Genomic DNA, 26496 nt, shown 5'->3' with positions numbered 1-26496 from the left:
GATGATTTTTAGAAGAGATTTTTATGAATGAGCAAACTGAAATGCTGTTTCTTTTGGTGTGCTCAGTGGCAAAATTTCATACTAACTTAAATGTTCTGTAAAATGTGAGAATGCAGATCTGGAGTTTCTAAACTTTTGAAGTGGTTTCAAGAATAGACACACACATCATCTCTCTTATGTCCAAACACTACTTTTTCCCTGCCTTCCAAATGATCTACTCAAATAAGAAAACAGAAATCTGTTATATATTCTAATGTATTTTATGACGTTTTCTTGGGCTACATCATAGCTGCTCTGCTCCAAGTTTACAGAACTATTCCAGTTGGCTTCAGGGATAATATAATTCGAAATACTTACAAATCTAATAAACTCTTCTTTTAACAGATTGCTGGCAGGCCTTTGAAATCCAGAGACGGCTACAAATTGACTTAAAATAAACCAGCAGAGAATTAGAGTAGAAGGAGAGAAGAAGATTTTTTTATGTCATATAACATATGTCATATGTTACAGTATCTACTGTAGGTGTGAATTGGCAGATCCTGATGTTGTGTTGCAATTTAAATGTTAGTACCTGTGTTATATAAAGTAAATACATTTATTCTCTAACTGCTTCTTACAAGTTGGAGGCACAGGGAATAGGAGACTTTTCCAGCAAGGCTGCAGAGGATAGGCAGGGTACTGTCAGAGTCTCCACGCAACCACGCACTCACTGCCACATTCCAACGTGCTCTGTTCACCACATTTAACCTATTATCCAACTTCTTTTCCCCTTTTTTCTATACTTAGACCTTTCTACTGCACCTCTCCATGCTCACTATTGAGTTCTACTCGCCTGAGCTAAACCTCTCGTTGCTTGATTGTCTCACTACTTTGGAGTATGGATTTTGCCTTCCCACCGACTACGGACCTGCCTCATGGATCGGATTTGGTTATCGGACTCGACACTGTGGTTTACGGATCTCTGCCCTCCTTCTTATCACGGAACTGCTTAACGATTTGGACTTCGGTTACGGGACACTCTCTCTCTCAACCCTTCACCCTCCCGCTCCTTTCAATGCTCTATCAGCTATTCTCTCTGGGATTTCAACATCTGTGAGGTAGATGGACATGAAGAAAGTATCCGCTAGTGCAATGCCATTGGCATCAGATCCCACATGAAGGTCGTCAGTGCAAGCTCCTTGTTTGGCATTCTGACAAGGGAGGGATGGCTCTTGGCCTCCAGAAAGCAGATGTCCACAGAGAAAGAGCCCACTCTCTTCAACGCAAGATGCTTTCTAGCATTCATCTACTGGTGCTAAATCAAGGGAGACTCTTTGGTGCACCAAAGCACCATCCTAGAGCCTTGCACAGCTGCAGGCTGCTCATCTCTCTACTTACAGCAGTACCTCAACTGTACATCCTTTCAGCAATCATCATAAGCACAAAGCTTCATCTCTGGCAACTATGCTCCCATCTGCTCCACCATTTCAGTAGAATGGAGAACCCCTCCAATGCCACCATCCGTTCCGTTGGGTGATCAGGTTTTCTTTTCATTAAATTAATGTTTGAGGATTGACTCTTAACTTTTGAATGCAGATACTGTCCACATAGATGCATTACCAAGGATGTTCAAATTATTTCAAATAGTTGGGGAGCTAATAATTTCAAATTATTTCACTATTATTTCAAATAGTTGGGCAGCAGCACCTTGCCAAGAGTGTGTGTGTGTCCCGTGGGGGAGGCATAAAGGGCAAGCTGGGGTTCTGCACTGTGCAGGGCCTGGCAGGGAGTCCTCCCTGCCTCCCCATGGTCTTGCTGCTCTGCTGAACCCCAGTCTGTGCCACACACGTTGCCTCTCTCCCCCTCTCATAACAGACTTTTAATGCCCTTGATTACATACATGGTTGTATGTATGGTTGTATGTAGGCCCAAACAGAATGAAAAAAAAAAACACTGAATACTCCTTCACTTTCTGCATGAGGCCCCCTAACTAAGGTTAACAGTTTCATCGTTGAATAGCCTCACCTCCCTCGTGTGATGACAGCAACGTCCGTTCCAGACTGTCTTCCTGGAAATAAATTCCCTTTCTTATTATTCATGACTGTGTATACTTTTATAGAATGGGCAAAACGGTGGCACAGTGATTAGCATTTCTGCCTCTTAGTACTATGGCCTTGGGTTCAATTCTGGATCTGGGGTGCTGTCTGTGAGGAGTTTGTATAGTCTCTCCGTGTGTGTGTGGGTTTCCACTGGGTGCTCAGACTTCCTCCCACAGTCTGAAGATATACTGGCTGGTTCATTGGCTTCTGGGAAAAGTGGCCCTATCTTAGGTGTGTGACTGTGTTTGTGTCTGTCTGCACTATGGTTGACTAGCATCGCATCCAAGGTGTATCCTTTGCTGAACTGTTGCTTGCCAGGATAGGCTCCAACTCCTCCAGCAACCCTGAACTGGAAGAAGCCATTAGAAAATGGACAGATGTATATAATGTATAGAGAAAGCAGAGAGCAGACTCGACTTTCAACATTTTAAATATAATATCTACTCCAAGGATATTTTGAATTTTTTTATGTCTCTTGTTAATATCTGTACACCAAAAACAAAAGCTTATATTTAAAATTTTGAAAAGTAGTTCTCATTATGCAAGGTACATTACTTTCTGAGAAATTGTTCTTGTTTCTTGATAACATTTAAAAATAACATCATAAATATCAGATGCCAAAGATCCTTGATAAAGCTTACCCAAAAAGGACAGAAAGCATGAGTGAAAGAGAGTGAAAGCATGTAATTGGCATCAATAAAGGTTTGTTGTGTTTAATTTGCTTTAATGTTTTTTTAGTTACAGGGCAAAGAAGATTAGAATCAATATTTTAAAAATACATAGCATGGTAGAACACATGAAAAACACAGGATGTGGTTCTAGGTGTAAATCTGCAGACATATATCTGAAGTAAAAATAGCAGTAATTAACCATATAGTTTTCCTGTTAGCATCTTCAGTAATGCCTAAATTGCTTTCACTTAAAATCAAAATAGAGCAGTTTGTTGGAAAAGGTAAGGGTGAAGTCTATACCACTTTGCAAGATAAAAAACCCAGGGAACTTTAAACTCTCCTACACATTGTACTATTTAGGCAGGTTTATTGCATGGAGAAGTGCAAGTAAATGTCACGACAATCAAAATGTGGCGCACGCAGAATAAGTGTAAAACCACTTGGACACCACTTAACCAAAATGTTAACTTTATATGCTTAACTCCAGTCTTTTTTCCATTAAATTAATGTTTGAGGATTGACTCTTCACTTTCGAATGCAGATACTGTCCACATAGATGCATTGCCAAGGATGTTCAGATTATTTCAAATTGAACTGCTGTTCATGTCTAAACAAAAATGAGATATCTGCTAGTTCAAATTCAGGCAGTGGTTTGATTTAATAAGGGAGGAGTGAAACTGCAAGAAAGGGAACATCAGTTTAGAGAGGGCATTCAGAAAGTGGGTGTCCTTCTGTTTTTAAACTATTCTATTTATTAAATACATTCTTACCACGTTCTACAGAAGCACCATTGAGAGCACCTTGACCAGCTGTATCACTGTTTGGTTTGTGAATTGCAACACTTCAGACCCTGCAATGAATTATGGAAACAGCTGAAAAGATCATTGGAGCCTCCCTCCCTTCCATTTCTGTCACCTATCACAAACGCTGCTTACACAGGGTCTCCAGTATAGTAGATGACCCCTCCAACCCCTCCCATAAACTCTTTGCCCTCCTACCATCTGGAAAAAAAATATCGCAGTGTATGGGCTAGCTCCATCAGACTCTGTAACAGCTTCATCCCGTCAGGCTCCTCAACACGCTGGAATCTGCTTGCACCCACCCCAATTCCAGAAACAGGGTTTAAATCCCCCCAGTGTGTTGTGTATATTGCATTATGTATTTGCCTTGTAATATGAACTATCTGCACTTTGCACTATGTGTATCCTGTCTACAATGTCTATGTCAGTGTCCTGTCTGTCCTGCCTGTATTTGCACCGTGGATGAGGAGGAACGATATTTTGTTCCAGCGTATACTTGTATATGGCTGGAATGACAAATAAACTTAAACTTGAACTACAGGTTTATTATTATTTACAATGCCTTCTTTTTTTACTTGCACAGCAATCTATAACCAGAAGCTTAGCAGTACATCCATCCATTTCAAATCACTTTATTCAATATAGGGTCACAAGGGAGCCGAAGCCTCACCCAGCACATGGCAGGATACACACTGGACTGGATGCAAGTCCATCACAGGGCAAACACAGGTACACACTCACACCAGGGCCAGTTTTCCTAGAGGCCAATCAACCTACCAGCATGTCTTTGGACTGTAGGTGGAAACTGGAGAAGCTGGTGGAAACCCTCTCAAACATGGGGAGAACATACAAACTCCATGCAGACAGCACCTCAGGAATTGAACCTATGACCCCAGCGCTGCAAAGAAGCAATATGGACCACAGTGCCACTATCCCAGACTGTTTAGCATTATAATTTTTAAAAAGAATGTGTTAAACATTTTCAGTAAATTTACATTCAGTAAATTATCACGAGTATAACAATATAAAATCTGCATCTGAGAGTTTGTTAAAAGTGTGAGATTTGAAAACTGAATTGCAGACCAGGGTCCCATCTTCATGTGCACCAAATTCCATTGCTTCATGAACAGGGGAACCTCTAAGCAGCCAAACCTCTTATTTATTTTTTAATAAAAAATGAATACTACCTCTCATGAATACTACTCAAAAGATGGTGACATTTTGTAAAAGACTGCCCCGAGATGCCATCATGAGGCTTCTCTAAGACCTATAGGACATTTATGCCATGTATCTTTATTTTTAAAATGCTCTGATGCAGCATTTTACAGAGGTACATAAATAGGATGGAGGATCATCGCACAATGTAAGCCCTGTATTCAAAGGCACTGTGTACTTAATTTTACCGTTTGCTAAATAGTAACTAAAAATATCATGATATTTAAAGCTAAATAACGTAAGGCAGTGTGTAATATTTTCTAAGATGTAAGCATATTAAAATAGAGGGGATTAGTTTAGAATGTGGGTGTCTTGAATCGAGTGTGCGATTCCTATATTTAAAAGGAAGAAAATGTGCTGGCCATGCACATGAAGTAAGAGCAAAACATGCCAACAAATCCCAGCCAACACCTTTGCAATGAAACACAATTTCAAGAGAACAGCTTTGTTCCTTGTAGTGATTTAAAACATTGACACTGTTTGGTTACATTGTAAAGTAAATGCATGTTATTTTATTTCACTTTTGCTTTAATTATGAAAGTCATGATACTTACTGCAGTATTCTCAAACTAATTGTATAAATGTAAACACATTACACACATTTCATGTTAATCAGAATGCATTTAGCCCTATATAGTTTATTGATTGTACTAAATGTGACTTTTCAATGGTGTAGTTATGTGATATGTTTAAAGTAATTGGTTACAATTTCAATGCAATCCACACCTAACATTTTAAGATTGTATGAATAGTAAAAGCAATGTTAAATTATTGCTTGTTTTGCACATTATTTATATCTTCGTGTACAACCTTTAAGGCTGTGTGTTTGTTGTATTCCAATAACTATTAAAATCATAATATTTTAGCATTTTATTTTGATTATTCAGCAGCTGCAAAAACCTGAACACTGACTATCAACTGGAAACAGTGATCAATGTGTTTCCAGTGAGTGGCTTTCATCCCCATAAACCAACACTATGCACCATGATGTTTGTGGTTCAGACAGCACGTGTTAACTTTGCCACTGTTGGTGTAAGTTAATCCTTACTAACGGATTCACATCAACCTCACAGCACAGCAGTGAAACTGTGAGCACTGGCTTTGTAAAAAAGGTTTTGCAAAGGCCTGTGTTGTAGTTCTAATGGACTTCAACAGTCATAGAACGATGCACTATGCCTATAGTATGAACAAGTGGTAAGAGCTTATGATCACTTAGAAGGTGCTTATAGAATTGAGGTGAGTTAAATCATTAGTGATTTTTTGTACAGATTTAATTGAAATTCAAAATAACTGGATCTGATGGTCCCGAAGAGCCTACTTGAGTTTGTTTCAGAAGGCTCATTCTAAATCTATGGCGAGACACTCGGCAGAATAATTGCTTGGTTTCATTGGCTCAGGAAGATAAGTCAGCAGGTGCTGTAGCTGAGAGCTAATCCAGCTAAAGGCGCCATTGTTGGCACAACTCTGCTATCTGTATAATTAAATTTTAAATATTTTTGGTTTTAACTGAATCCCAAAGAAACACAAAAACACATTTTGTTCATGATTTATATTCACAACCGTGACCAGATGAGAATAGAGTAAAAGAGGAATGTTACCTTCCCTGAAAACATGTTTCAAACATGCTGGGATCTTCTGTTCCAAGATCTACATTTTAAACCTTTTTTTATATGTTCCTGTACATACAGGAGGTCTGATATTATGTGCAAATTTAATTTTAAAGGTCAAATCAATGACCAAACTCCAAAAATATTTTTTTAAATAGGCAATTTTACAACACTTATGAAGGTTCAGAGGCAATTTGAGGAGAGGCAGGTCCCGCATTGACACCCCAATCCTACGAGCACTCAGGAAGTCTCATGATACTCAAAAGAGCCTGTCGGGGTTTCTGAAAGGGGTGAGTTGTTGGACCCCTTTGCGAAGCCGTGAGGAAGGGAGTATCCAATATTCCAAATCCAAGTCATTAGGCAAGAGTGAAGTCAAAAGTAGAAGAACCAGGTAGGGTAGTGAAAGGAGTCAGGTCGAGAATATTGAAGCGCACAAGAGAAAGTTGTGGTAGACTTCCCAATAGTGAGCGTAGGTAAGCCGGTGAAGAGTGCTTAAATATTGAAGAGAGAGAGACGTGGTTGGATAATTAGTTCCTGGATGAGCGTGTGTGGAGTTTAGCACGCGTGGGAATGTCAGGGTGGTTATGAGAGAAGGTATGAGTCATGACAGAGCCCTATCTGGCCAGAAACAACTTACCCTCAGTGCTACTCAGCCACTGGGGCAATCCCAGTCACAGTCAGCAAGGTGACATTGGACTCCAGCCTGTAATCAAAGGGATAAACCTCAGCTCAAGGGAGCTGATTCAGCCTTTTAGGAGACTCGAAGCCTTGAATTTTTATTACTTTGAGAAAATGTAAAATTACATTTTAAATGTAGTCAATTTGGAATAAACCTGTAATTTTCCACATTTTGTTTGAACAACATTTAGAAGTCCCTTAATGTTCATCAGCAAGAAGGGGCATTTTCTGGTCAGTTCACATATAATCTAATCATTAATATTGATCAACACTAAAATTGATTTATTAATTGATTACTGATGATCATTTTTTTCTAGCGTTGCCTCACTTTTATATATGTAAAATGCCTGTCCTTTTTTTATTGCTTCTGCATCAGCTTCAAATAATATGAAAGTTAAATGAAAGCTGATAATACTCTCACTGCATTATACCCATTCCTGCAAGAAGGCCTAGAAGATGTTAAGTGGATCTTGATTATAGGGACTTGGTGGATGGTTATAACAAATCATATAGATTGTGACTAAAAGAAACTGGCCTCTTTGGAACCTCATTGCAGGGGACCTCTAGCAGGGGGTATATAACCCATACAGATTCAAGTGAGGGACACCAGGGTCATCAGCCCTGAGTCCTTGCGTTTCCATAGTAGCTTCCTTATTTTATTACTTATTATGGTTCCTGTGATGAAGATGAGGAAGGCTACAGGAGTATTATGGTATTATTATAGGACTGTGGGGTGTTGTCTGTTGCAATCTAGGAGAGTTGGTAGAATGCTGAAATGATGATCAATTACTGCATTGCTCAATTTATTAATCAATTAGGGATAGAAAGTTACAGAAGAGGTGGGCAATAGTTAGCCAGCCACCCCCATCTGAAAGAATATTTAATGGCAGGTGTTTGCTCCTATTCTTTGAGATTCCTGTGGTTAATGGAGCTCCTGTTGCGCACATCCAGGATAAAGGAAGATGATTCGCCTCACTACTGTTTCTGATCTGATTCACGTTCAGGGCTGACCCAACTGCTTGACTTCGATCCTAACAGGCATTTTCCAAATGCGTATACACCATCAGTTTGGAATCACAATGTGTGTCTGAAGGATTTAGAGCACTTCCCAAGTTATTTTTTAACAGAAGGCTAATATAAATAAAGATTTGTGATTTTGCAGGAAATCTGCAAGTGCACATCTGAGAAAATGGGTTTCTGAAGATCACAACAACAAAACTGAAACCAAACGGATGGTCTACCATGCAGTCATCACTTCTACTTTTCTCTATTAGACTAAAAAAGTGACCTCTTGCATAATGTTTGTGGAAAATTTTCCAGATTCATATGATCATAGGATAGATGCATCGTCATCAGTGTTCTGTGTTCTATCCCAGTCAGGTACTACAAGCAACAAAGCTATGATCTGCCATCTGTTCCTTTGGATTTGTCATGTTGTCCAGCTGTTAAACTTCAGGTGTTACACCACAGCCAGATGGAAGATTGTTTGCTGTGTTTTGAGTAATGAAGGGACCAGACTGGTTTATTGAGAAGGAGGTGGCTGTACAAGGAGGAAAGGAACGACATAGCTCACAGGATAACCAGGAAGCACGATCGGGCCGGAAACAGGAACAGGACTCCACAGACCACCAGATAAGAAGGACCTGGACTGGAAAAGGATGCAGGATTGCATAGGATTACCAGAAAACAAGACATGACTGAAACCCAGAACATAGGTCAGGGCAAAGCAAGACTGAGTGCAGTGGTACAGGGCTTAATTACTGTACAGTCAAGTTTAATGGACAGGAGGTGGCTGGGACAGCCTGCTGAATCTGGTGTGTGTAGCGTCTGGTGGGGTCATGTGAATGTGACCGATCTCTGAGGAGACCAGTGGCTGAGAGCTCGAACCTGCCCGGGCTTAACACCAGATTTTTTAACACTATTCTATTCTCATTTTCTAGTTTATTCAAGTCAATGACCTCAAAGTAGAACAGCATAAAAGATATGGTAAAAGCAAGACAAACAATGCATCATTGATTTCAGTTCCTGGGAGATTATAGCCTTTCACAGGACCAGATGGAGGAAGAATATCTGGGAAAAAAAACAGTATTTTGAGACCTAGATGTGTCAGGGCATGGAAATAATTGAAGAGAGCTGACTACATCTGGATTTTGTAGCACTAGTACACAGCAAGATATCACCTGCACATCCTTTCAGAGAGTTAGTGACCTGGAGCTTATTTATTAGACATTTAGAAATGGTAGTACAAAAGTGATAGGGAGTCTTGTCCAATGCATTGCTTGTCTGATTTTGTGGTGCTGGCCTCATTTCTTGACAAAATGGACCTATACTAGTAGGTTGTGTAGCATTCAAACCAGGAAGGGCAAGAGACCTCATAACACAACAGTCCTGATGGGATTTTGGAAAGCCCTTGAGAACATTATGAACAAAACACAAACAAACAACATGTCCTTACCAAAATAAATAAGCATTCATGCTTTTTAGATCAAAAGTTGAAGCGAAAGGAATAAAATGGAAGAACACAAGACAACTGCATTAATAGGAAACAATGACATTGTAATTAAAAACAGGGCCACACGTGTGCACCAGTATGATAGCGGTGTCAAGAGCCAGGATTTTTAGCATCCACCAGCTTGCCTTGGGTGTTCCATAGAAGCAGGCAGGATCAAGGCAAACAGCTGCCTTGGCCGTCTAGCTCATGAGTCAGTGGGAGGGCACGGCGTGGATATCCAGCCACAGTCAAGCCAGGTCATGTGCAGTGGGTTATGCTGCGAGTAGCACCTGGGTTAGCGAGGTGTCCTGTTCCTACTGTCACTTCACTGCCATCCAGGGGAGTGTCTGATAAGCACAACTATGGAGTTTTTAAAAAAGAAGTTGGGGAGGAGTTCAAATTCTGATTCCTGCCCATTTTCACCCTCCTGTGCCAAAATATCTTGGTCCCAGGGCACACCTTTTACACAACGCTTCTCACACAGGTTGCCTAACCTGTGGCCACCCTCTCTAGGCATGTTGTGAAGCGTGCATGGTCAGGTTTTAAAATTTAATTTTTGGTTTTTGGACAGAATCAGTGAGATCAGGACTGATATAATACACTTAAGGAGACTCGCAAAAGAGCTGTAATGCAACTCTTATAGGTTCATATAATTTGAGGGGATAAGCAGCAGTTCTTGTTGTTTTTACAGTTGGAAACTACGCCCATGAGATTTGGAATTGCCAGTTGTGTGTTTTTCAAATTGTGGCTCTTAGTGTAGCTAATAATCCCATGATGACTACACACAGAGATGAAAAAGTATTTATCTTTTAGCATTTAACCTTTACAAAAAACATAACCCTGTACCAGAGGTCCAGTAGTGATGGGGGGAGGAGTGCTTCCCACTAACAGCACCACCTCCCTGCAAGCACTAAGCAAACTTGGAGGCCAAAGAGTTCACTGTGCCAAAGAGTTCACTCATCTCACCCTGTCCTCAGAGGCACTCAGACAATTTTCTGCGACTGCTTGGGGAATCCCAATTGCAGCCAGCTGGTGACATGACCCAGAGACAACCCTACAATGTCTGGACCATAGAACCCAAGCTGTGCTAGGTGTCTACCACCTAGCTTTAAGTGTTGTGTGTATGTGGAACAGGCTTCCTAGCCAAGACGTGGAGGCCCAAACGTTGCTAGAAACTCCACCAGAAGTGAATGTAAGGAGTAAATTAAAATTTAAGCTCTCATATGGCAACTTCTGCAAACTAAGTCCAAAATTGACTGAATATGCTTCTCATCTAAAATCTTTCTCATAACCCTGTAAATGACCCTAGACAAAATAGTACTAAAATAAATGTCTTAGTTTCACAAGTTTTCAAAATTTGATTTTGATCTTGGTCGTTCTGTTATTGAATTGTTCTTTACCTTGAATTGGCTTTTTTCTATGGCTTCTTTGAACATTCAAAACATCACAGATAAGACAGCTTGGACTTCACCTTGCAGCAGGGGCAGGTGAGAAAGGTGAATGTACTGTAGGTAAAGAAAACATACCACCGGTGCTCACTGTAATAATTTTATGGCCACAGTACACGTACTTCTTAAATAAAGAAACCCACCCTTTGCAAAGCAGATTTGAATTAAGTAATTTTAATTTTGTATATGTACTGTATTGTAAATTTTGATTAATAACTATGTAAACCAATCTTAGATACAGAGTTTTACACAGGAAAAGGAAGTTAATTCTAGAGAATGTTAAATGAAGCATTACAGTACATCTGAAGTATTATTATTATGTTTTTTCTAAGTTTTTTCTGGGTTTTTTACTCAGACAAACACAATTTTTTTATAAACTCCATTTTTTAAATCAAACAAAAAAAACCCCACAGCAAACACTGGAAGATCCCTGTACTTGGTAACATGGCTTCAGGAACTCACATTAACCACCCACAGAAGAAAAGCAAATGTCCAGGCAGGTTCCTGGCTTTGCTGAGAGTCTGACGAAAATAAAACAGAGGGCTTCTCCAAAAGAAACTTTCAATTCAGCATGAGGGTATTTTCACTGTATTCTTCAAAGAGGTAGCGACAAGTAATGACATACAAGCATGTTAAGCTGTTATAGATGCAGGCTGCACATTTTCTTTCATTTCAAATACATCACACATCAAGAAGTAACAGGAAGTACTATTTCTGTAGCTTTTTTTGTCTAGGCACTTTCAAAATTAGCATCTTCATTTTTAACATATTGTATAGGTGAAATTGTAGGCTGTGTTTCACAGACATTTGAGGCAAGAAAACGATACAGTAGACTCTGTTCCTGTGAGTTGTTGGACAGAAAGGTAAGAGATCATTTCAGATTATTTGAGTTTCTCAATGCTGCCTTATCATTTAAATTGTACAGTATGGTAATAAAATCTACTAAACCAGTCTAGCTAAGATTAATTAGGATAAGATATTTTAAAAGCAGCAATCTGATTAGATATTTGTGAGCTACAGTAGGTGATTGTGTAAAAAAGTCATTGAAAGTATGAAGAAACATATGATGAAATATTCTGTTATGAACTACAAGAGTACAATTTCATCTGATATCAGCCTTTTAGCTTTAAAATACTTATTTTAACAAATTCTAGACATGACACAAATTACAATTTGTGACTATTTTTATTAAATATTTTATTAATATTTTTTTTAAGATCATTCTGGTCTTTGTCTAGTCAGAGCGTGATTTTTATGTGGAAACAGAAAGCATGTGAATTGTTAAAACAATTGTATTGGTTCCTATTGTTCTATTAGGCTTTACTATAATAATATAATAACCAGCTTTGTGGCAACCTAATATTTCCACTTTAACATCTTCACTTCATAAAACCTAGTCATGAAAATGTACTTTCAGGAATTGTATCATTGTTATTGATCCTGGTCATTTTGGAAGCATTTCTCTAGGTTATAACATTTTTCTTTCCTAATTGTTTACAAATGTTTACTTGTTGCTCTGGAAACAGGTAAAATAATTTAGAATTGTCTAAAACAGTCAAGTCCAGAAAATACTATTTCACATTTTTGACAGTAAAGACAATTACCCAAGAGCCCATTTTAAATTCCAGTGCTGAAAAATATGATTAATTTCTTACTATGTTCTGCTATTGAGTTGTTTAAGGAATATGCAGACATGACATGCAAACTTGTCTGAGGTCGTCACATATACATTAATACTCTATGAAATTGCTGTATTGATAATATGAGGTGTGAACTGAAAAGGAATGAATCAAAGTGGATTTTTATACTCAAAAGTTCAAACTGTTGAGGCACCACCTCACTCACTGATTTCAGAATGTCTCAGAAAAAATAATTCTGTTCAAACATGTTCAATATACTCTACTTTCTTTTAAACAATGTATCTTATAATCAATATGATTGGAGGCATTGGTTTCTATTAAAATAGTGTTATCTTTTTAAGTTTCCTTGAGGTCTTCATCAGCTTTTCTTCTGTGCTGCAAGATGCTGTTTTCTATTAAAGCAACACATTTTCTTTACAACAGCATTTCAAGTTCAAGTTTTCATTTCAGTCATACAAAAAAAACATTGCTCATTGCTCATGTTTTTTTGTCTTGCTCATTTCTGGAGTAATTATGTCAGATACATAGCCATGTACTGTACATTCCATAAAAGAGTGAAGGGTTAAAAATAAAAAATATTAAGATTAGGAAATTTTCTTAGATGTTTTATGCTGCCTGCAATGTGAAAACATCACTTTATTTTATGTTTGTAGTTAGGATCACTTTCTGAAGAAAACTTTTTTTTAGTTTTATATTTTTTTAGTTTTAGATTTCGGTTGTTGCATTTGGGGAAATTATTTCTGTAGAAATAGAGATAATGCTACAATTTCTGATGTATGTGGCAGGCATTTCAATAATAAAAACATCTAAATAATATAATTATAATTATTTAGTGCCGTATTAATTTTTTAAATAAAATCCTTAATTAAATTACTGAAAGCAACATCCAGGTGAATCATATCCCAGAACAAACAGCACAGTGAATTATTTAAGAGACAAAGCTAGTTCAAGAAAGCATTTCTGAATTCTGTTTCAGGGACAAGGTGAAAAGAAACCAGTTCTCTTTTTATCTGCCCACATGCAAAAATCTTCACTTAATCATCCTGCTGATTATTTGAAAAAAAGGCTTTCTGCTGTACTTCAGACCACAGTCAACTGACCAAATTATTTTAGAAAGAGAAAAACGCAACTAAAACTTTCCAGCTTTAGTATGTGTAGTATGTTTTTTATCCTGTCCTTAGAATTTCAAAATGTCATTTACATAAAACATTACTTCAACAAGGTTTATAGGAAGTGAAGATAGACAGTTCAAGGGGAGAAACAGGGGTTAGTAAAGTAGAGAAAAGAGTACCTGGACCACACGGGGGAACCCAGGTGGCCGACTGGGTTGGCTGACTTGGCAGCCTCTGGGGCATGAAAACATGAACACCTCTGACTCACAGAGAGTCGGTAGAGAGGCGCTGCCTCATGACTGGGAGCTAGGCCCTCAGGGGTAGGGAAGGAAGAGGAAGACACCCCTGACTCGCTGAGAGTCACTTTGAGAGGAGCTGCTTCACGACTGGGAGCTAGGCCCTCAGGGGATAGAAAGGGAAGTGGAAGACTCCCCTGACTCCTTGAGGGTTGCTTGAGAGGCACTGCCTCACGACCAGGTGCTGCCCTCAGGGGATAGAAAGTAGGAACTTCTTGCCTCACTTGGACAAAACCTTTGGATCTTGCTTTTGGATACTCAAACCTGGAACTAACCTTCGACCTTGACCTCGTCTAGCACTTTAGATTTGTCTGCCTTTCTCCTTTTGGATGACCTTTGGTATCGAACCATTCTCCCACAACCAATAGAGTGATAGTCACAAATATTCCCTGTAACTACAGACAGATGGTTGATCTCAGAGAGGGAGAAATAGAGGGAGCAAGTTGTTTCCTGTTGAGATGCATCCCTGATTAAACAGGGAGAATACTGGGGAATGAGTGAAGGAGTGCGTTAAGGTGAATACTACCAAATCTACTTATTGATGAAGACAGTTAATACAAAATGATAACATTTCATGGATCATAGCTAGGACTGTGTTTGGAATGCGTGAACTAAATGTCTAAGAAGAATCAACTAAATTGCATTCCAAGATTTTAACGGAACTGGAAACAGTGGAGATGGAATTGGATTGTATTGGCGTACAAAACTGAAAGTAGTCACTACTAAAGTAGGAAATGATAGGTGTACTGTATCTATTCCAAAGTCCTTACTAGAATGTGGAGCTCTCTTTAAAATCCTGGGCTCTTTCCTGATGCCCAAACTCAGTCACATAGTTTCTGTTCCTTGAAATGCAGCTTCTAATTATCTTGTAGTAATAGATTTAGAATGTCTCTCCATTAAAATAGACAGCAACAGTAATTGCAAATCAATGTCTTCAGTCCTTTGCTCTGAATAGAATAATTTTTCAGAGCAAACATTTGTTATGGCAGATTCACTCCAGTAAGAGATGGACTGTGACCACTTTAGAGAGGTTTCTAAATACACTTTTAAGCACTACAGATGAGTAAACTTTTTCATACTTTTTTATACTTATGCAGCTACCGGTACATGGCCAGGAGTGGCTGAACTCAATGTAAAAAGCATGACATACTGTACATGCAGGGGAGAAGTGTACATGATAATGGCTGGTTGCAAGGAGAGAATGACTTACGAAGGGGTGGTTTAATTAGTTATTTCATCAGATAAGAAATCTTTTGAAAATAATGAGTCAGAATAGAGACGGTAATTACCAGCTGACAGCTTCTGGCTCCAAACATTTGGCCCATCCTGCTTTTTGGTAATTTCACAGCAAAGTTAAAAACCTAAATGTTTACCCAGTCATTTCTTGAAGGAAACCAGAGTTTGAGTCTAAGCCACCTAGATAGAAAGCTCTTTTGTCTGCAGAAGTAATTCCTATTCTCCACCCTAAAATGAATCCCTTTTAGTTGACAAATTTATCCTTGTTTTGTGTCAATTTGAAGTGTTCCCTTTAAAACATTCCAGAGGGAAAGGAGTTGTCAGGATAGGTTTTCCTTTGAGGGTCATAAAGGATGTTTATGTGTTCGGCTGAGAATGCGTCTTGGCTCTAGTATGGTGGGAGTAACAGTGAGATCTCCGACCAGGATTCAACTTGCCTCTGGGACTTGGTGGGCTATAGGGTACCTTGAACAAGATACACTGAAGTATGTCATAGGTCATACTATGACCAATGACCAGGATCAATGATGTATGGGTATACTGTTTAGAACCAGGAATGGCTCACAGGAAGGATTGTGATTAACCAGAGGCCTTGGCACCTGAAGAAGTGAGCTCTGCCTGGCAAGTTAACAGCCTACCTTCTCACCACAGAAAGGAGGAGTCAAGGCAGCACAGGGGTGAATAATGAGATCTCCTTTAACGGCAGGAGCTGCAGATAATGGACAGAGAGAGAGGAAGGAAACAGCAAACACTACTGCTGTGTCAGGGACACCAGGCTGATTACAGGGAACAGTCCTCAGCCAAATAGGATCATCCAAGAAGACAAAGAGGTAGAGAACATGAGAAGGAATAGGCCAAAGGGAAAACTTCATGGTCTAGTTTGCCGGGGTGTATATTCTATGGTTTAAGGTGCTCTACCATCTGAATGAGAGAAGAAATGTTGTTCTGTATTTATTTGGGTTGAACAGGAACTTAACATTTAAAATACAAAGATGAACAACCCAGATATTTAAGTAGTGTCAATGAGTGGAATGAATGGGTGACACAATTATATCATAAAGGGACCTGCTGCCTGTTAAACCTCTCAAAAAACTCCTGACAGACAAAACAATTTGTTCAACTGCTGGTGAAAAACACTGTTCTGAAGATAAAATGTTCTGAAGGGAAAATGCAGTTATCAGATATCGGGTTAACAAGGTTTGGGGGACAGCACATTTCCATCAGTTAAAATTGGTAGAATATCAATAGGCTCTGGAGATTTGGTTCTAGTATCTAAAACACATTAGCCTTTTATATACTGCTTTTTAACAAAAAGATTCTTTAAAACACATGACATTCCAATTTAATACATAGAAATTTCCCTTTCAGTTAGGTTCCCTTTTTGCTTGCTATTTCAAAGGGGAAATAGCAAAATTTAAAGCAAGGAGAAACCAAGGGAAACAAATGACAGGCACACAAGCTGAACACATTTTTTATAGCCTCCAACATTCATGTTTGTTCAGAAACTGTAAGAACAAAAAGGCTTTTTCTTAACAAGACTATGAAATTTTATGAAAATGATTAAAGCTAAATAAAATGTACAGTTTTATTGAAATCTTAATATCATGTGCATTTTTATTGTACATTGATAAATTTAAGAAACTGTTTACAAGTGAATGTTCTTGCTAATATTGAGTATTTCATGGCTTCTGATTACATTGCTCAAATAAAAACACACAACCACTGAGTATCACTTCAAACAGAAGTCTGCCCTGGTACTTTGCTGCTTTAATGTTTCCTTCACAAATTGTTTCACAACCAATAATGCTAAAGCAATCCAATGCCCAGATGGAATATTAACAGACCTGACAGAAGTTGAGAAGCACAATTTACTATAGGTTTCCCAATTTCTTTATCATGTGAGTGTTTGCTAATTTATTTGCTTAGTAAATAAGCTTTTCACACAATAAAAAAGTACCATACAATGTCTGGCCTTACAGTGCCATACTGATATTGCTTAAATGATTGTGAAATTGCCGAGATGTGTGTATATTTTTTTTAGAAAAATACCTTATTTAACTTTGGTTTTGTCTTTTGTTGACCTTGTTGCTCATGTGCTACTGTATTCATTCATTTTGAATTGATGTTCTAATTTCTGGAAAATCATTCTGTGCCCACATTGGGGAACAACATTCCTTTCTGTTTTTATAGATGCAAGATTTTGTCTCAGAACATGAGGTCCATTTGTTCTTTTCAAACAGTCATGCATTTCAAGGAATACTTTTTTCCTCTTTTGTAGAATTAGTCTTCTTTGTTCAACATAAGAATTGAATTAGTCTCTAAGGCCCAAATGTTAAACCCGTGTTATGACACTAGCCAACTTTGGAGTCCTTAGTTAGCAGTGCACAGCTGAGAGATAGTATTGTTGTGATTATCTGTGCCGTGTTCTCTTGGCTTTTGATCAAAAGCTCTGAGACAAATTAAAGTCATCTTGTCTGTTGTTTATCTGTGTTTATTAACCTCCTTTGTGTATTGGCTAAAAATCTCTTCTCTGGTGTCTATAAATATCTGAAATATGTTTTCATCTGAAACTTACCTAATGACTGCAGTAGTACTAAAGGACAGTTGCCTTATACAAAGTCTTCACATGTTTTTATTTCTTCCTAGGGTGGGTGCCTCCATGATGAATTATAACAGCAGTGACGAATTTTACTGGGATGCCAAAGGTTCATACCTCGAGAATTGCATTTTTGCTGGTTATTACTTTTTGATTTTCATCCTAGCAGTACCTGGAAACACCTTGGCATTGTGGGTCTTTGTCTACCACAAGAAGAACAAGACCTCCACTGTATTTCTCAGGAACCTGGCTGTGGCTGACACCAGCTATGTGATGATTCTCCCAATGCGCATTGTCTATCACATAATGGACAGCAACTGGCCCTTTGGTGAGGTACTTTGTCGCATTGTGGGCTTCCTCTTTTACCTCAACATGTACTGCAGCCTTTACTTCATGACCTGCATTAGCCTTGACCGTTTCATTGCTGTAGTCTTCCCTGTCAAATCCTTGAGACTCCGGAAACCCCTTTATGCTAACATAATATCTGTAACTCTGTGGATTATCCTTATCATCACCATGTTTCCTTTACTCATATCCAGACAAACCATACAATTAAAGAACTGTACAGTCTGCAAGCAACTTTACAGAGAACAAATGTCAGACAGAGCACTTGTTTCACTCATTGTTGCCTTTGCCATCCCTCTGGTCACAATTGTGGTCTCATATTTACTGATAATACACAAGTTACAGAAAATGCACCAGGAGAACAGACCCATGAAGGAAAAAGCCTTTAAGATGATTATTTTGATCCTGGCAAATTTTCTTGTTGCCTTTGTGCCTTATCATATTAACCGGGTCATCTACATCAGCGCCTTCAACAGCAAAGCTGTGACCCTAGACAAGATGGCTTATCTGGCTTTCACTAATCGCATCACATCCTCCCTCACCTGCATCAGTGGAGTTTTTGATCCTGTTATGTACTTCTTTCTCACGAAGACATTCCAAAAGTCACTGATGAATCTGTTCTGTAGGAAAAAAACCTACATTGAAGAACAGATGAGCATCACATGATGAGAATTTTCCATTTGTAAAAAGTGTAAAGGTGTAAAGTTATAAAAAGAGCTGAAAAGGGTTCCATTTTGCTGATCTATTTGAATGTATTTTTTTACGTTATTATGTGCTCAGGGTACATATTTTGTGAAAAGCTCAAATTCTTTATGGTGATTTAAAAAGTTGGTGGGATATAATAAGCTAATATAATAAATTAAAATGATTTAAAAAGAGCATAGGAAATTTATTTTGAAATGAAAGAAAGTACAGTATACATTAAACAAACTTTATAATATATTTTTATAATTATATCAGTCTGAGACTGATAATTTATTTACCACTTTTTTTCTTTTGAGTGTATTAATGTTTCAATCAAATTTCACTACTTTGTAAATGCATATTCATTGCCACTACTAAATTTTCACAAAATGTATGGTTACTTGCATTGTTAAGCGTCTTGGGGCAACCTTGTTGTGAAAAGTGCTATATGAAAATAAATTGAATTGAATTGAATAAATTTGATTTCTAGTGGCTTATTGATCCAAAAATCATATTCCAGGAAATGTGTTTCAACACCATAATCATAATGTTCTCCACATCCTATTATCATTGACAAATTGACAACAGACTATTCTACATGTGCAAATGAACAAATGCAGAAAATATTACAGGAGAGGTCACAAACAAGAGGACGCCATACCATTTCTTCATAGAATCCAGGGTATCATCCTGACAATATGACTGTATACTTTTCCCCACAGTCCTGCAACCATTTCTGTAAAAAAGTGCTTCCTATTTTCAGAATTAAATACACTTCTTGTAATTTCCATTTGTATCTTCTGGTTTGTGTTCCCCTGTGGATTCTGAAGAAGTCTACTTGGTTGACTTTGTTGAAGTCTTTGAGAATTTTGAACACTTGAATTTTGACACTTGACTGATGTTCATTCAATATATATATATATGATTGGGGATTGAGGAGGATGGGTTGGGTATAGTTGGTTCAACCTTTCTTCCAGTCTGCACAAACCAGTCCTTTAGATGTACCTTGTTTAAGACCCCGTTGAATGTTATGGGAAGTGCTTGGTAACACTGATAAAGCTCCACTTTTTAGCAACATATTAATTGAATCTCTTATCTTGTTCAATGCTTACTAGTTTTAGTGGTAAGTATTCTTCAGCTCCAAGAATACTTTCTCACTACATAACAGATTTGTCTGCATTAGTGTCACATTAAGGAAACATTATTCAATGCTACTTTCTAAAAATAAATTCAAGAGTTTATAAGACAAAACCCTTGAAAGACATAGGATAACAAAATACAGTACTGGCTTTGAGTACTAACCATCTACTGAATTCTACTTGTCAGAAACAGCTTTTGGGGCAAGCTGAAAGATATTCTCTGTCCTCCAGTATCTTTTCTTGTGAAACTGATATGACCCCTTTGCACTTTTTGAGGAAGCAAGCGCCAGAAAACATGTGTTCAGAGGTCTTGCTACTATGTTCCTTATTTACTTGTATTTATCTAGGAGGTTTTTATAGCAAGCCAAATGATCATTTAGAGATACAGTATCTGTAACATGTTTGAAAACATTTGTACAAATTCAAAGATACAGTATTTGTAATATATTAAAGGCATCTAAAAATGAGTAACAGATACCATCAAATAATGAAATATATTTAAAGATCCATCCATTTTCTAACTTTTTCTTCCAATTCAGGGTCGTGGGAGAGCTGTAATTATCTTGGCAAGTAATGAGTGCAAGGCAGGATATACCCTGGACAAGATGCCAGTCCATCTCAGGGCACAAAAGAGAAGAAAAGAAACACAATGTGTTTCTTTTCTTATCTTTTCAGCATGGAAAAAACCTTTACCTGTTCCTTTCCAGCCTACGCATGCTGATGCAGCTACCTACTTGAACTACTCTGATATTTGTTTTACTACAGGTTTAGCTAAAGAACTCTCTTCTGAAGAACTATTCATGGAAACCGCAAATAAAACAAGCGGAAAAAAGGGAAAGGATTAACACTGATTAACAAAATGTCACCTGCGATATAAAAGGGAATTTCAAAATCACCTTTAAATTTTTGAAGACTTAAAAAAGCTTTTCCAGGACTTGTACAGTAGAGTTAATTGTATGCATCACATAAGGTTCTCTCCCTGCCTGTGTGTCTGTGTGTTTCATGGAGAGCAAGTTGGGGTATGGGAAAAGACAAATTCCTCATACAATAAATTGTATATGGCCAATAAAGTGATCTTATTAAATAGTTTAGGCCCACTTCCCACTTTAAAGTATGGTTTTAAAACCACCGCCTTTCCTTCCTTTCAGCAGGATCACCCAAAGAGACTGAAGTGATAGTGATAGTAATAGTGATGGTGTCATTGTGTGACTCTGGCAACAAATTTGACATTTCTTTACTTAAAACTTGTGAGATAAAAAAAAGATCAGTGAAGGAGTTTAAAACGTCTTAACTGTTGAACAGTGAGAGCTGACTCAGGTCTTCTATTGACTTCTCTCTGACTGCTCAAGGGCTTTCTGATGAAAAATAATCAAACATTTTTGTAAGATGCACATCTTTTGATCTCTCCTTTAATAGCAAGATTTTGTGGTGTAAATTGCACAGATCCTTTAGACGTAGGATTTTGTAAGTAGGTGGTAATTGCATAGATTAACATAACAATGGTGGGCTGGAGAGTTTGAAGACTCTGTGCACTTAATATCACACTTTGAGTACTGAAAATACTGAACCCCTGAGTAGTTATTTGTTAGATAAGTGAAACAGAAAGAATTAACTATTGCAGAAGGTTATTGCGACGTTGCTTACAGTTCATGTCACTATATTGTAGGTTAAGTTCCTCTTTTCTTGTCAGTTGTAAATTTCCTGCATTGTGTTGCAGTGGTCTACAATACAAGATTGAAGAATATTTAAGGGATTTGTGTTGTCATTTCACTTGCTATAATTCTTGTTATATCTTCAAATGCTTCATTCTGGCTGCACATGCAGATATGCAGCCAGAGTCTTTACGTGGAAGAACTTCCATACTATAATCTGTTGAAGAAACAACAAGACTCCAATTAGGGGAGGTTTGGCTGAGCTGCAAGTTTGTCTTTAATTTTAACACCTCAGATCTGAGTTATTTTGCAATGCAAAGTAGCTGGTTCTATCTTCCTCTGACAATCATGAGAAATGGTCAATAACAAACAACAACAAGAAAACAGCATGACGTTGTGGAGGTTCCCCACTACATTAAAATGTCGTGACATCCTACAGAAAAGCAATGTGGGAAAAATATGTTTTGAACACAGCAGTTTACACTACAGTACAGGTTGTCTACAAACAACAGAACGGAAGAGCTGTCAGGTGCCCATATAGGTTTGTGCAGAAAACCTGTTTTTCCATACTGTAACCAGCATGGCTGGTGCAATGGTTCAAAACACAAAGGTAAAGTGGATTTTCAGCAAAACATTGCTTGGCTTATACAGAAATGTAATATTAGGGTATTTAAATTAGAATGATTCTAATGCCAAATTTATATTTCAACCACGCAATTCTTCCTCAAGAGCAGGTCATTTTACTGGATGTGAATCAACAAGAAAATCAAAAGATGCTCAGGCAGACATTCTAGTTTAACAGATGCTTATTTCAATTTGTAATTGACATGTCCCTAAAATGATACATACTGTACTACGTTTAGGGCTGTCTGGATTGTCCAAACAGTGCATTAAGAAAAGCAGCTCATATTCCAGAATACATTTCACAAAGGAAGTGATGACACAGTTTGGGTTTATAAAGTATCACTTCAACATACCGTATGTACCACAGTTATGCCACATTTCAAATCACTCAGTTTAGTATTTCCCAAAGACAGTGGACATTTGAAATTCCAGAATCACATTCAATACCATGGCTTTGCTCTCATTTGTGCATTATTAGGTATTATAATTCAGTGTATTGTAGCGTTTTCAGGTTCACACAGGACAAAGGACAAGTGGAGACGAGAGCAGAACAAGCAACTGCTTTTATTCTCCTATCGAAACCACAAAACCAAACACAGGATGCACGCACATATAAGGGGACCGACAGAACACGTACACACAGTTAGGGTGGTAACTCGTTAACAGAAGACTATACACTTACAAAGCTACACAGGACACTTAAACTAATATAACACTATTTACATAAGCAGGGTCAGCTGCTGGTCATCAAGTCAAGTTCAAGTTCAGTTTATTGTCATTATACTCATATACAGGTATATGGTATAACGAAATGCTATTTAGCTAGCTCTCAGACGATACGTAGTACAAAAAAAACAATAATACAATTGTATCATAAAAGAAAGACAGAGACAACAGGCAGTGTGCAAAAAACAACAACAGGCAATGTGCAAAACAACAACAGGCAATGTGCAAAAACAACATCAGATGTGCAAAAACATGCATCAACAGAATGAAATAAAAGGATAGAAATTATGGGGATTGAGCTTTTTGACATGTTAGGTAGAGGTAGATTTCAATGTGTGAGTTTTGGTAAGAAAGAAAGAAGGCACTGTGAGGTTCAGATTATAGGTGAGAGGTGAGGTGAGAGTGAGAGAGGCTGGGAGTTTAATAGTTTGATAGTGCGGGGGTAAAAACTGTCTCTGAGTCTGGTAGTCCGGGCCCGAATGCTCCGGAACCGTTTTCCAGATGGTAGAGGGTCACACAGTCTGCAGCTGGGATGTGTGGGGTCTTTGATGACGCTTAGAGCTTTCCTCAAGCACAATCTGTCATAAATGTCCTGTATAGATGGGAGGGCAAGACCAGTGATGGACTGGGCAGTTTTCACCACCCGCTGTAGGGCTTTGCGGTCAGCAATACTGCAGCTGCCATACCACACTGTGATGCAAGCTTCAGTGTGCTTTCTATAGTGCATCTGTAAAAGTTAGTGAGGATCTGGGGACATATCTTAGCCTTCTTCAATTGTCTTAGGAAGTACAGGCGCTTTTGCACTTTCTTGATCAGACAGGTGGCATTGAGAGACCATGTGAGGTCCTCGGTGATATGGATGCCAAAGAATTTAAAGTTACTGACCCTTTCCACTTCAGTCCCGTTGATGTGGATAGGGGCATGTCCGTTTTGCAGTTTCCTGAAATCAACGATCAGTTCCCTGGTTTTGCTGACGTTGAGGGTGAGGTTGTTGTCTTCACACCACGTTGTAAGGAGATTGACCTCCTCCCTGTAAGCCCTCTCATCATTGTCTGTGATCAGACCTATAACTGTGGTGTCATCGGCAAACTTGATGATGGGGTTGGTGTTGTGTTTGGCTTTACAGTCGTGGGTGTAGAGGGAGTAGAGTAATGGACTAAGCGACTAAGCACACACCCCTGGGGGACCCCAGTGTTCAGAGTTAGTGTGCCAGAGGTGTGGTTTCCTAGCCTGCCAGCCTGAGGTCTGCCTCTCAGAAAGTCCTGAATCCAGTTGCAGAGGGTGGTGTTGAGACCCAGTGTACTGAGTTTCTTGACTAGTTTCTCTGGAATGATAGTGTTAAAAGCTGAGCTGAAGTCAATGAATAGCAGTCTAGGCATATGTGTTCTTTTTATCCAGATAATAATAATAATAATAATAATAATTGCTTACACTTATATAGCGCTTTTCTGGACACTCCACTCAAAGCGCTTTACAGGTAATGGGGACTCCCCTCCACCACCACCAATGTGCAGCATCCACCTGGATGATGCGACGGCAGCCATAGTGCGCCAGAACGCTCACCACACATCAGCTATCAGTGGGGAGGAGAGCAGAGTTATGTAGCCAATTCATAGAAGGGGATTATTAGGAGGCCATGATTAGTAAGGGCCAATTGGAAATTTGGCCAGGACACCGGGGTTACACCCCTACTCTTTTCGAGAAGCACCCTGGGATTTTTAATGACCACAGAGAGTCAGGACCTCGGTTTTACGTCTCATCCGAAGGACGGCGCCTGTTTACAGTATAGTGTCCCCATCACTATACTGGGGCATTAGGGCCCACATGGACCACAGGGTGAGCACCCCCCGCTGGCCCCACTAACACCTCTTCCAGCAGCAACCTTAGTTTTTCCCAGGAGGTCTCCCATCCAGGTACTGACCAGGCTCACACCTGCTTAGCTTCAGTGGGTTGCCAGTTGTGAGTTGCAGGGTGATATGGCTGCTGGATAGATGACATAGGGCAGTGTGTATGGCAATGGAGATTGCGTCATCTGTGGATCTGTTGGGCCGGTAGGCAAATTGGTACGGGTCCAGTGTGTTTGAAATGGTGTCCTTAATGTGCTTCATGACCAGCCTCTCGAAGCACTTCATGACAACAGGTGTTAGTGCCACCGATCAGTTGTCATTAAGACATGTCACTGTAGTTTTCTTCGGTATTGGGATGATGTTGGTTGTCTTGAAGCAGGTGGGGACTACGGCTTGGGCCAGAGACATGTTGAAAATGCCAGTTGATTGGCGCAGGCTCTGAGGACGCGACTGGGTATGCCATCGGGTCCTGCAGCCTTGCGTGTGTTCACTTTTTGCAGGGATCTCCTTACCTCATCTGCAGACAGTGAGAGCAGCTGGTCAGCTGCGGAGGGTGCAGCTCTGATGACTGGTTCTGTGTTGCTGGCTTCAAACCGAGCATAGAAGGTGTTGAGCTCATTAGGCAGGGAGGCATCATGGGCAGGTGCACAGATGTTCTTCCTCTTGTGGTCTGTGAGGGCCTGTATACCTTGCCACGTGCGCCTTGGGTCATTAGTGGTGAAGTGTTCCTCTAATTCCTGTTTGAGTGTGTATTCTGCCCCTCAGACTCCCCCCCGCCTACAACTCCTAGCCTGCTTCGCGGTACCATGAGTGCCTAGGTGCGCTTCCTCCTCACCACCGGGCGAAGGCACTACAATATTATTTGCAAATGATCTTAAGAGATCATAGATAGATACTTTATTGATTCCGTGAGGTAAATTGATATGCAACAGCAGCCTAACACAGACAACACAGCAACAGTGTAATGAATGATACAATAATAATAATACAATACATACAATACAATCAGTACAGTGAGAAGTGCACTTTGAAGAGTTACTCACAGTCCAGAACACACAAAGAACAAAACAGAACAGAACAGTACAGACAAAAAAATTCCTATTGCACAATATAAATATAAATATAAATATAAATATAAATGTATTACACAGGTCACTGACATATATTGCACAAAAACCACAAAAAAAGAACAGATGTATAAGTTTACTTTTCAGTCCATAAACAGGTCACTGTCAATGTTGCCTCTGTCCAGATGCAAGGTGGATGCAATGTACAGTCTTATGGCAGAAGGCAAGAATGACCTCCTGTAGCGCTCCCTGTCACACCGTAGATGGATCAGTCTATTGCTGAACGTGCTCTTCATTTCTACAAGCATGTCATAGAGGGGATGGGAGACGTTGTCCATGATGGCCTCTAGTTTGGACACCATTCTCCTCTCAGCCACTACCTCCAGGGGGTCCAGGCCAGACCCAGTGACAGAGCTTGCTCTTCTGATGAGCTTGTTCAGCCTGTTAGAATCTAATCCCTGTGCTCTAATCCCAGAGCCCCAGAATACCACCGCATAGAAAATGGCGCTCGCCACCACGAACTGATAGAACATATGTAGCATCT

At 39.1% G+C, this 26496-nt stretch overlaps 2 protein-coding genes across 3 annotated transcripts in view; one reads left to right on the top strand and one right to left on the bottom strand.

The window, feature by feature from the left end:
- The window catches only part of LOC148657391 (uncharacterized), a 311965-nt gene that overhangs the window by 108840 nt on the left and 176629 nt on the right, over positions 1 to 26496 (bottom strand). The window lies entirely within an intron of this gene.
- On the top strand, positions 11467 to 19375 carry LOC148657397 (uracil nucleotide/cysteinyl leukotriene receptor). Of its 2 annotated transcripts, XM_088643622.1 has the most exons (3): positions 11467 to 11851; positions 15979 to 16102; positions 17919 to 19375. In XM_088643622.1, exon 3 carries the CDS (start codon positions 17932 to 17934, stop codon positions 18877 to 18879), a length of 948 nt encoding a protein of 315 aa, XP_088499748.1. In that variant the 5' UTR covers positions 11467 to 11851; positions 15979 to 16102; positions 17919 to 17931; the 3' UTR covers positions 18880 to 19375. The 2 variants fall into 2 exon arrangements, with proteins under 2 accessions (XP_088499748.1, XP_088499747.1); XM_088643621.1 differs by lacking the exon at positions 15979 to 16102 and having other exon boundaries at positions 11468 to 11851.

This window comes from Lepisosteus platostomus, chromosome 8 (assembly GCF_059453375.1).
Source record: "Lepisosteus platostomus isolate fLepPlt1 chromosome 8, fLepPlt1.hap1, whole genome shotgun sequence".
NCBI classification, from domain to species: Eukaryota; Metazoa; Chordata; class Actinopteri; order Semionotiformes; family Lepisosteidae; genus Lepisosteus; species Lepisosteus platostomus.
Note: the sequence above shows the minus strand (reverse complement) of the source record. Positions and strands in the feature narration are given on the sequence as shown.

Excerpts from the sequence above, each read along its gene's own strand:
- LOC148657397 (XM_088643622.1), top strand. The coding sequence starts at position 17,932 with ATGATGAATTATAACAGCAGTGACGAATTTTACTGGGATGCCAAAGGT.